The sequence below is a fragment of the Typopeltis vanoorti genome, chromosome 2, assembly GCF_054136105.1.
Source record: "Typopeltis vanoorti isolate ZY-2024b chromosome 2, IOZ_Tvanoo_1.0, whole genome shotgun sequence".
NCBI classification, from domain to species: Eukaryota; Metazoa; Arthropoda; class Arachnida; order Uropygi; family Thelyphonidae; genus Typopeltis; species Typopeltis vanoorti.
In genome coordinates, this window is record NC_143550.1 from 463603 (window position 1) to 476575 (window position 12973).

Here is a 12973-nt window from a genome sequence, read left to right on the forward strand (position 1 = left end):
AAAGTATGTCAAAAATATTACTGAAAGATAAACCATCAGAGACTCCACATAAAAAACTTTACTTTGGTGCCCACCGAAAGTAAACTAAATTTACCAAACAATCCTGATGCATCAGATGATGTACTGAACATTTTTCCAGAGAAAGAGATGAACACTGATAGTCCATACTTCCCAAAATCAATTGATAACTATCAACCTGATAAAAGTAAGCCCTCTGCTTATTAGAATTAGACAAATCTATAAAGCCAAAACAATACAAATTTTTACAGTGGAACTGTCTTGGGTTTTGTCAAAATGTCAATGATATCAAAATTCTGCTGCAGAAACACAGCCATTCCATTTCAGTCTGCAAGAAACATATTTAAATCCCAGTGAAGATTCACTGTTATTCATAAGGAAAGAACTAGAAATGGTCTTACTCATGGAATAACTATCCTAGCAGGCAATCGTACTCCCTTACAACAGGTTAGCATATCCGTGGGATTTTTTTGTTACAGCATCGATGTTCTGAGTTAAATAGATCTTGAGAACCTCGCCATGCAAAAGCTCATACTTCTCATGCGTAACTTTAATGGCCACAATACTTTGTGGGATAGTGCCAACACAAATGCACAAGATTGTATCATTGAACAAATACTAATATTATTCTCCATTCTGAATAATAGTTTTAATGCCTTCTTACTGATATTCTGCATCAGATCATGCTCATGTGGGATGTCAAAGAAAACATACATGCAAACAATTATTTGCACTGTCTTCACAGAAACCATGTTCTACACAAATGCCCATTTGAAAAATGGACCAGGCTGAATGGAATACTTTTTCCTGTCTTGCAAAACTTAATGCTGAAGCAGTCAGTCAAATACCTGTCATTGAAACAGTAAAATATATAACAGTCTGCATTCTCTAGACAGCAACAGCCCCACCCAAAAACATCATCTCAGTTTCTGCTGTATTGAAAGCCATGGTGTGGAGCCCTGAGTGCCAAGCACTCACAAGAAATCGGGACAGAGCGTGGGGTATATTTCATTGATCCTCTTCTGTATCAAATCTCATTCCATTCAAATATGTGTGAGCATGTTATTTTAGACATCTGAGTTGAAAGCAATCTTGGATCCAATTTACTTCATCTATTAATCATACCACAAGTACAAAAATTGCATGGAGTAAAATTTGAAAAATGAAGGGTAGATGTAGAACACACCATTTGTCTACCTTGGTTCACAGTGGCTGGGTTTTTGCTGAACCCAAGCCATTGCTGACAATTTGGGAGTAAATTTTGCTAGAATCTCAGTAACAGCTTCATATCCTTGGAATTTTTAATATTGAAAGAACAACGAGAGAAACAATAACTAAACTACTCTTCTACAAATTGGCTTGAGCCATATGATGAGCTTATTCATTAAGGAGGAATTAATAAGAGCAGCACTGCTCTTGTCCTAGTGGTAGGATCTGATCACATATATTACATGATGATAAAACATCTTCCTTCATCTTCTTTAAATCTCCTTCTCTTACTCTATAGCAGAATACTTGCAGAGGAACATTTTCTGGATTCTTGACCAGAGGAACCCAGCATTATCGTTTTCTCCAGTATCTTATAAAGCAATGAATGTCTTTCTAGCACACAGTTTGTTGCTTTAGTAGACATAATTCGACATCGGATCATTTGTTCCATTTAGAAACATAAGAGATGCTTTCCTGAAATGAGAACATCTGGTTTCAGTGTGCTTTGATATGGAAAAAGCTTATGACATAGCCTAGCTGTATGGCATATTAAAAGACCTCTTTAATCTTTGGACACCTTACAGTTTTTATTAGAAACTTTCTGTCCAGCTGAGTCTTTCAAGTCCAAGTGGGAACCACATTATCTGGACTGTATCAAGATGTTCCTCAAGGTTCTGTCTGAAGCATGACACTCTTTGTTTTCAAAGTTAATTCAATCATTGAACAGCTTCCTCCCACTGTAGGCTATGGTGTATATGTTAATCACTTCATAATTTACTGTTACTCCTGCAATATGAGAGTAACTGATAGACAAGTTGAACAAGCAATCAATTGTATCTCTTCATAGGCTCTTAATAATGGGTTCAGGTTTTCCATAGAACCAAAAGAAGCCACCACTACTAAATTGGCAACCAGTCTGATTGTCCTGTATGACAGAAGGGCAAACAGCATTCATAATGTATATGGAAGAGACCTTAAGTGTTTGGAGAGTGGTTAGCATTATCTGTTATTTTGTGGGCATGTATGAATGATTTGTGTAAGATCTTTAGTGATGGCAAATGTTTTAGCATCTCTACCTGCTTAATCTGTGCAGTTGGAGATAGAAAGCCAGTTGATGTTCAGCTAATGCATTTGACAGAATGTGACAGAGCTAATTTTAGCCCAATATCATAAATAGGAGATTCTGAGTTGGATACACCCTTCATTATATATCTAGGTAAACATATGCACAAATGCTGTCTTTGTTGGTCAGGAAAAGTGAGGTTTTGCAGACTGGAGATGGAAATGAGAAAGTGAAGCTGGAACCTATGTCATATATATTTGTTAAGTGAATTTGGAGCATTCTGTGAGGTTTGTCATTGACAATGTGGGCCATGAATGTTTTTATGTTGCTCCCACCCATGAAAGGTTATAGTACATTAAGTACTGTGGATGGGCTAAGACTTTCTTTTTCTATTTTTTATTAATTTTATATAATTTTTGGTATTTTTATTTTTATTTTTTGTTTTCTCCTTTCCTTTTTTATAGCCATGCTTTGTCATCATCTTTTTTTTAAGCGTAGTCAACCTTGTTCCCACTGAACAAAAGTGAGATTTGATGCTAAACTTGCAAGTGCAATGGGAAAAGTATCTCTGTATTGTTCTTCATAGCTTATTGACATCTGCTCATTGTTATGCTGCAGGTCACACTTACCAAGCACTGGAAATTTGATCCATTTTTCTTTATGGGTAGCACCTAACTTCTTGTGGTCGAAGTTATATTTTCCAGCTAGACCAATCTGTAAATAGTGCATTATCTTATAGTAGCTTATGAACATGAAAATGTATATATATTATATTTTGAATAATTTTTTTTTTAATTTTAACATAATTTAATTTCTTTATATTTCTCTTTATGGACTTGCTGTTTTGTTTTGTTTTTTATTTATTTATTTATTTTTATATTATAACACAAACTGTACCATGGCTACAGTTTGTGTTATATAAACTTACTTAGAATGAATGATATTGAATTTTAGGTTTACATCTCTTTCAGTATAGCAAAAGATTTTTGTATCAAAACATAAAGAGCACAAATATTGAACTTTGTAATCTATTTTTAAATCTTTACAGCATATATTATATGCTTGAATAATATAAAAAAAAAATATATATATATATATTATGATGTGGCTTTCAAACATATAAACATATTTTACCATCTCATTGAATTATATTCTATCCTTGTTATGTCTATCCCCAAAAAAAGTTTATTTGTAATAAATCTTATAATATTTAACATATAATATTTAAAATGCTGCAGTAGCTGTGTGTCAAACGAGTGACTGCCAGCAGAGAGAGAGAGAGAGAGAGAGAAACAAGTAGCATGATCGAGGGGGGGGGGAAGATATGTAGCATGTGGAAATTAATGTAGTAGACTTAGCGGATGGTAACGATTGGGTAGGTAAATGTCAAGTGAGAGCAGGTTGTAGAGGAGGAGAGAGAGAGATACTGAGAGAAGTTGAATGTTTGAAAAATGACTTCAAAGGCTTGAAAGAAGAGATTAGAAGATTGAAAAGGCTAACTCATGCAAAGGGGGGAAGTTATGTGAATGATGGAGAGTAGGATTACTAGGGGGATGAAAAGGATTGGGGGAAGACAAGATAATGTAAGATCTAGGGATGGATAGATGACAGGAAGGCACAAAAGTGGAGGGGGGGGTTGCAAAAGAGTCAGAGTGGAGGCACGAGCTAAGAATTGAAGAGATGACAGGGAGAGAGAGAGAGGGGGAGATGCAGGCAAGCAAGAAATTAATGTAGCAGTGAGAAGTGTATGGAGATTCAATGATTTGTGGAGTGCAAAACAGAATGCTGGGGGGGGGGGTTTACCTGGAGGAACAATAGAGAATGTGACAATCGCAATTAAGCAAGGTGAAAGAGTCGATGAGATTGTGATGGTGTGTACAAATAACCTGAGTTGAGTGGCAAAGTGAATTGGATAGTGAGAGATTTCAAATTTATTCTCGAGGTTGTACAGCATAAGAGCTTGAGAGGGATGTAAGTAAGAGTGTAATATAGATATGACAGTGCAAAGATGGGGAGAACATCAATAAAATGGTGCAATGTGTTAAAAAACAGGCTTGGATTATGTGGATGCTTGGAGTACATTTTGAGAATGAGGAAAGACATAGACATCTTTAGATAATGTCCTCAGAGCAAGCAAAAGTATTAGTGTAGGAAAACTAGTTTAGAGATTGAATGGAAGTAGGGGGTGGTCTCTTACAGTGATACATGTGGGAGATGAGGGGGGGGGGGACATGGTATCATGCGGGGTCAAACGGAGTTTGCAGAGAATAATAATAGATATCAAAATACTGACAATTCATTGATGTTTCTTTATACAAATTTCAGGAGTATCAGGAATAACAGACTTTTTTTTTTTTTTAATGACAAGCCTTGTAAACTCAAGGAGCTTTACAAGCTCATCTAGAGCAGGCTTTTACAAACACTCATTCCCACAGTGGGACTTAAATTCATGATATCCATTGGTTGGAGAGTGAGTATGCTATCCACTCCACCAACCAGGTCAGCTTAGTGGCATTGATAGCCTCAGAAGTTCCAAGATAATTGGGATCAGTGAAATATGATTGATGGAATATGATAAACTGACAAGAGTAGAAACAGAAGAGTATAGTGTACTTCAGCATGATAGTCAAATGCAGTAGCTGAGTATTGCTTACGATAAGTAACGAATAGTGTCCTCTCAAAGCTGAGGATTTGGAGGGAAATAACACTAATAATCTTGAAAGTATATGGTGTGATGTGGAGAGTGGGTAGGAGAGGAGATTTTCTGGGATATGTTGCTATTAGCCGAAATATACAGTGGGTGAAGAGCAGGAGATGTATAGACAGTTGAGTTTAGCAACTGCAGAATGAGTGATTATTATGGGAGATTTTAACTACAGCAGTAGAAATTGGGAAGAAGAAATAGCATGTAGGAATAATTACAGGAATGGGATTTCTATAATTTTTGAGGAAAAAATGTCTTATGCAACATGTAATAGAAAGAACACAAGGTTTGAGGGTTTGGGGTTTGGTCGTTGCATCAGAAGGATTGTAACTGAGATGACGTCTCTGTCCTCAGTTGAAGAGAAAGACGAAGTAGTCTTGACGTGAGAGATGAGTAGACATGCAGAATCATCAAGAAGGAAAGAAACTTATGATGCAAAATTATAAGACAGGTGATTATGATAATATTAGAAATCAGCCTGTGGCAGTTCCGTGGATGGAAGAATTGGATTGTTCAGATATCACCAGTGCATGGAAACTTGTGAAGAAATATTTATTAGCTGCCATGGCAAGTTGTATATCTCAAGTGAAGAAGAGAACAAGATTTGGTATAGTCTATAACTGAACACAATATCAAACAGGAACTACAGGTGAAAAGGAAGTTAAGGAGAATAATTACATGAGGAATATGATGGTAGAAATTGACGGAAGGAAAAACTTTAATATAGGAAGAAATTTAGCTTGCAGATCCAAGGAAAATCCAAAGGAATTCTTTTATGTGGCCAGTGATAGGAGGAATAATTTTGTTAGAATGATATTGTTAGAGAAAAATAGGAGTAGAGTGACTGATGCAGAAGACATAGTACAGTTGTTTAATGATCACTTTATCGGAATATTTCATCCTACAAAAGAAGGTTTTATTACCAGAAGGATGGAGAGGGTTAAACATTTATAAGTGTAAGAGGAGAGGGTGTTTCAAATACTCAGTACCCTGGATGTCAGTAAAGCAATAGGATTGGATAGGATTCCCCCCACACATTTTGAAGGAATGTGCTAAAGAACTGACAGCTCCATTGACTTGGTTTTTCAATGGGAATCGGGCTATAAAACACCTGCCCGAGGAGGGTAGGATAGTGCTTTTGCATAAAGGTGGTGGTAGAAGGGAAATGCCAAGCTATATGCCAGTTTGTATTTCTTCTATACTTAGATTTTGAAGAAGTTAGTGAAAATTTGTATACAGCATTAGGCAGATGAGGGTAATGTTATCTGTGAGGGTCAGCATGAATTTAAGGGATTACTGTTTAGTAATCTAATTGCTTTTTTATATAAAGTTTATAAAAAGAGCAGTTGATGAGGTGGAAGGCATATACTGCTTTGGGGGTGCATGGGGGGGATTTTACAAAGGCATTTGACAAGGTGTCAAATGATAAGCTGATATTTAAGCTACAGCTTACGTTTTTAATGGATTGGGGATTGGCTGTCTGATAGATATCAGAGTTGTTTACGAGGGAGCTGCATTGAGGAAACAGAAGGCTACAAGTGGGGGGTCCCTCATTGCTCAGTATTGAGATCCATATTGTTTAACCTTTATGACATTGTTGATCAGTTGGAGATATTCAGTTGTTTTGCAGATGATGTGAATTGTGGAAGGATTAGTAATAGTACTGATGTAGTAGACCTTCAGGAGGATTTGAATAAGCTAGACAGATCGATAAATGAATGGAGGTATCAATTTAGTTCAGCTAAATTTAATCTTGAAGTTTGGGATATATCAATGGGAAGCTGCATACTCTGGAGAAGGAACTAGAAGTCAAGTAGAGAACAAGACCTTGGAATGGTGATTGATAGAAACTTGAAGTTTAGGAGACATGTCGCAAAGGTAGTGACCGTAGATAACCAGAGGATTGCTTCAATGACCAGCAGGACTAGAAGAGTTGTTAGAAGAAGGCACTGATCAGACCACATCTGGATTACAGTTCTCAGATTTTGTTACCTTTGAAGAGGATAAGTTAACCTTGGAGAAGTGCAAAAGTGGTTAAAAAAAAGGATATCAGGACTGTACACTGTTAATTATGAAGATAGAATGAGGACATGCAGACATAAAAGTTTGGTTGATAGAAAAAAGAAAGGTGATAAGCTTGAGATATTTACAAGTTTGACACTGGGGAGTTCTTTTGTATGGTAGAGCAAGAACAAGGGGGCCATCCCTGGAAGTTATAAATGGAAGGGATAAGAGGATGACGAGTGGCTTTTTTGCATCGAAGATGGTTAGACTGTGGGATGTATTGCCTGAGAGAATAATGAGAGAGTTACAAACAGTGAATGAGTTTAAAGAATGGTATGTGAAATTTTGTTATTTAAGATAGACCTCCCTTTAAACTCATTCACAAACAGTGAATGAGTTTAAAGAATGGTATGTGAAATTTTGTTATTTAAGATAGACATCCCAGATGAGTCTTATGACTCCATGGAGGTCATGAATAATAATAATAATATTTTATACAATTTTCTAAGTATTCATTTTATTTTTCTCCTCCTTAGGTCCTCTCTACGTGATTGTTGAATATGCACCTAATGGAAATTTGAGGGATTTTTTACGTGCACACCGTCCCAGTTCTGGTTATGAACAGGCAATTGGTGCTGATTTAAAACCAAAAACCTTAACCCAGAAAAATCTAGTGTCATTTTGTTATCAAGTTGCAAGAGGAATGGAATATCTCACCTCAAGGAGAGTTAGTATTAAAGTATTCTACATCCAACTCGTGGGGGGATGGAAATATTTTTACTGTAGCTAGCATTTCATGTTTGGATTAAAAATTAACTCACAATATATTACATGGGTTGTATATAGTACGATCTGCTGAAACGGTCTGACAAACCCTAAAATGACAGTTTTATCTCAACATTGCAAACAATGGAAGGTTCCGAAATGTTCTAGCAAACTGCATTTATCAGTAGGTAATATTGAAATCCATGCCTTGGTATTGGTCAGTTGCTGAACACACATTTATGTATACCATAACAAAAGAGAGAATAACACTGCATTAGTGGGAAGATAACCATATAGACCTTTCCATCTAATGTTCTTTGTGATTTCTTATTGAAAATCACCTACCCAGAAGATAGTTCAGTTGAGAATAGGTAAATTACCAACAGCAAATTTACCTATTCCAAATTCTTTAAATAAAGCTTTGTTGTTGGGGTTCATTTGCAATGTAAATGCAGAACCTTCATCATTTTAAAGAAACTAACAATTTTATAGTTTTGAAACTTAAATAGGGTAAATGTCACAAAGGATTTTCTTTGGTACAAATGGAGAACAACTAAGTAGTATATACTAAACGTAGTCACTTCTTTCACATCATTTTGTCTTTTAGGATTCTTAACCACACTCCAACAGGTCTGAGTTTATGAATGATAGGACTCAGTCAAACCGAACCACTACTTTGTTATAAGTGGAAGCTAGATAACAACTTTGCAGTCATAGTTCTACCATTGAGATCAAATCTACGTGAAGTTCAGTGGAAGTCCAATAGAACTGCTGATCCAAACAACATTAAACTCTTATAATAAATAGGAAAAAAAAGCATATATAAAGTTAAAGGAGGTAAACAAAATGTGATAACTTGAATGCTAAGACTAAAATTACAATGTGCAACATTAATAATCCATGAAAAGTATCTGATAACTAATAGGTAAATGAATCTGACAGTAACAATGTTTATTTTTTAATATGCATTAAAATTCCAAAGTTAGCTTACATAGATGAAATGAAAAAGTTGGTCCCTGATGGAGATCTGAATCCCAGGACTGAAAATGAATTCAGCATGTAGAAATGTTCGGGGAAATGTTCTGGTTGGTCGAGTGGTTAGTGTATCTGCTCTCCAGTCAAAAGTCTGCAGGGTTCGAATCCTGCCGTGGGCATGGATGTTTGTGATTGTTTGTGAAAATACTAGTGGCGGTGGTGGTGGTTGGCAGTGGATGGTGTTGGTGTAGTTGCTGTTCATTGGTGGATTGAGTAGTGGAGACAGATGTAGAGTAGATGCCCTCCCTCAATGAGTCTTTGGACTCCCAAAGGTGTCAGGTAAAAATAATTTATTATTATTAATAAATTATAAATTGGGAAAAAAAAAGCAAAGCTAATAATGATGGAAAGAAGATAGTCAGGTATGGGAATATTTTTCATCACAAAGAAAAAACGCAAACAAAGACATACCAAAAAAAATCAAAATCCTGCTACTGGAATATCCATGCATGCTATGCATTCTAAACATACCCCTAAAATCGAAAAGATAATCATCATTGATTTCCAGGAAAATGAATCCAAATTATGTTCTGAATCACTAGCAATAAGAACCACCCAATGTGCCATAAATACAGAAAGACCCTATTAACTAATCTCTTTGTGGCAATTAGTAGAGTAATAAAAATTGATATCAGGAAAATGACGAAATAAATTGCTTCCCTATACTCGTAACCAGTAAGATCCTCCTAACACTTTTTACCAAAAAAAAAAAAAAAACGTGGCTGGCTCACATTTAGCTTTCTACTTTGCACATCTGAGGATATTTTAGCATAATAAAATGGCCAGCACCAATCATGTTTGTTGCTGGCTTGTGTGTATAATAGGTTTTTAATTCTCAGTTTTTATTCTTAGTTCTTTTTGACATCCAATTTACAAATTCATCTTTTTTAGTTTTAACTTTTTTGTTATTGGTTTTAAAATTCTTGTCTATCTTCATCTGTCCCTATCTTGTACCACCAGTTTAAACTGCATGCTGTCTCAGCTCCAATCATGTCTTTAGATAAGTTTTCACCATCCTTAGCTTCAAGTCACAGGTATATTAATTAATATCCTTCTTTTCAAACCTTATTAAATTCAACTGTTTGTCTAGTCGTTGAAAAAAAAAAAAAAAGTCTGCTCAATTGCCAAAAATAGCTTAGCTTTTTCTTTCATATGTAAGAAAGTTTTAAAAAGGATTAAGGTTGAGCATCTTTTACAGCTGAACTGTAGATTCAACTACAAATATTATTCCAACAAAAATGACGGTTTTCAAAAATAAGAACTAAATATTGAAATCTCAGTGGCAAAATCTAAAGAAAGTGTCAATTCAGCTAACAAGGCACATGATTAAGGTGTCTGCATGGATGGAAAAATCAGAACACCTTTGTAGAACCAAGAAGATAGAGGCAGTCCTAGACTCTCAAAAGTGTGTAATAACAAGGGAATCAGCAGATACCATAAGAGCACACAAAAAATGTATGAGAGTAAGCTATGTATAAAAGTAACTAAGCAACAGTCATGGAAAGACTAGTAAGAGTAAAGAAAATTGATATTAGAAAAGTAACAGAATGGTCTGGGTTGAAAAAGGCTTAAAAAATGGGGAGAAAGTACAATAAAAGGAATCATATGATAAAGTTGAAAACTAAAGATATTCTGGATATCTGGAATAATTAATTTGTGAAACTTAAATGAAACAAGAAGTGACAGCAAATGTTCAAGAGGCATGCAACGAGAAATATATGTATATAATCAGTAGTAGAGACAGAAAATTATATTAGAAACATGAAATGTGCCATGACAGCTGGAGTAGATGATATTCAATCAGAAATACTTGAATATAGAGGTATAGTTCGCCCACCGTTTCCAGGTCCCTGCTTCGCGTCTTTCCAAGAATAGTCGATTCATGCTGAAGAGGAGAAAAAAAATTAAGGACGTCCGAATTAGTCGCCAACACGCGAAATCACGTGCTTTATAGGTAAAATTTTCCAATTGTTATACAAGCAACATAGTTAACTACAATAATCATAAAAGAGAAGTTAATTTTCCGACCAGTAATAATAAACAACTCATCCCACTATACGGACTGATTACCCTATTATTGGAATGGATTCTTCTTTTTCTGAGATGCACAGAAGTGTCGAGGGACCTCAAATCGGTGGGCGAACTATATAAAAGTTTTCCAGTGGCTACACTGTATAATTCACCATCATAAAATTCCTGATGCACACCCTCTAGAAGTGTGTAGGATATGATATTACAACACGAAAAACTTACATTATCAGATGTTATATTTCTGTCTTCTAAGGCACTTTTACTGCATCAATCCATATATACCTTAGTCTTCCTCTCTTTTTCCTGCCAATCTAGCAGAGAAAATGGTAACCAGAGATTAGCACTGCTAACAAATTCCTGGACGTGAACAATGTCAACTTCTTTCCTAATTTCCTCATTTTTAATATGATATTGCCATTGATGCCATCTGTTCACACCCCTAATCTTTCTCAGGACTCTCATATATGTGGTCTCTAGTCTTTGGTCAAGTGTTTTATTTCTAACCTAGCTCTCAGACCCATAAGTTAAAATTGGTTTGAACACTCCCTTGTATATAGCTAATTTAGTGTTTTGACTAATTTCTCTCTTGTTTCATATAAATTTAATTTAACATCTTCACCAAAAATTGTGACTAAGTTGCTGAAATGTTTAACTTGTTCTATAGGTTCCCCATTCACAATGCAGTTGATATCTTCAATGTTTCTGCCTATTTTCATTGCCTTTGTCTTGTTATTGCTGATTTGCATACTAAATTTATTACAACAGTTATTCAATTTAGTCAGGAAATCTTGCAGACTTGTACTGGATTTATTTAGGAATATAACATCGTCTGCATAAAGAGCTGAGATTAAAAATATCCAATTTTGATATCAGGTTTAATACCACTTTCCTTCATAATGTGATCCATATAAATAATGAATAACAGAGGAAATAATGTACATCCTTGTCTGACACCAGATTTAATATTAAACCATCTTCCTCTACTTCTTCTATTCTAACTTCTGACTTACAATTCAAAGATTAAGAATTGCTTGATATAATGTTCCATTGACACCATACAACTGTAGCGTTTTGAATAGCTTTTCTCTTGGCACCTAGTCATATGCTTTTTCCAGATCTACAAAACTTAAATACAAATCTTTATTATATTCCCATGATTTCTGAACCTGATTTCTCAACCACTCGACAAGCATGGTTCTAAGACAGAAGTCTCCAACTATAGGCCAGTCTGTATAACTGCAGTTGTGGTCAAGATGTTGGAGAGATTGGTAAGGAATAGAATACAGAATTGGGTTGATGGACATGGCATTCTTTATGATGGTCAGCATAGATTTTTAAAGGGTAGGTCCTGTTTCAGTAATTTACTTGCATTTTATGATAAGGTGACGAGTGTGTTAGATAAGGGAGAATCATATACAGTGATATTCTTAGACTTTGCAGCTTGTGTACCAAATTATCATGTGGTAATCTATCAAATTCTATTGCCATCCTCTGCAAAAGCACATCTTAGTTGCACATCTTAGATGGATCAGAGATTGGCTCTCTGAACGATACCAGCAGATTGTGCTAGTATCATTCATGATGGAGCAGTGTCTCAAAAAAGAAGGGTCACCAGTGCCATGCCCCAGGGCTCTGTTCTTGGGCCCCTGCTGTTTAACTTGTTTGTAAATGATATATCATGTGGACTGACTGGGGATCTTCAATTATTTGCTGATGATGCAAAGTTGGGAAAAATTATAAGTAGCACTGCTTATGTTGAATCCCTTCAAGAAGAGTGGAGTGGGGTTGTAGTTTTAATATCAATAACTGCAAGGTGTTGCATTTTGGAGTGCAGAAATGTCTTTGTACTATATCGATGCCACCGTACTGCAGGAAGAGGATGTGATTAGAGATTTGGGAGTGATGGTTGACAGTAGACTGAAGTTTAGAGGGTATGTTGTTAGTGTCGTAAAGGTTGCACATCATAGTGCTGCTATGATAAGAAGTACTCAACATGCAAGGATAAGGAAGTGGTTGTGCCACTGTATAAGGCACTGGTGAGACCACACTTGGACTATTTGTGTTCAGAACTGGTCACCTGGTTTTCAATGTGATGTGGAGACATTGGAGAGGACCCATACATGAGTGACTAAGAAAATGTAAGG

At 35.7% G+C, this 12973-nt stretch overlaps 1 protein-coding gene across 2 annotated transcripts in view; it reads left to right on the forward strand.

Moving 5' to 3' along the window:
• The window catches only part of LOC150108773 (fibroblast growth factor receptor 1-like), a 560046-nt gene that overhangs the window by 411364 nt on the left and 135709 nt on the right, over nt 1–12973 (forward strand). For both annotated transcript variants that reach the window (XM_090410064.1, XM_090410055.1), the window contains exon 13: nt 7535–7725. In XM_090410064.1, the coding sequence (XP_090266190.1) occupies nt 7535–7725 (191 nt within the window). The remainder of the gene's footprint in view (nt 1–7534; nt 7726–12973) is intronic.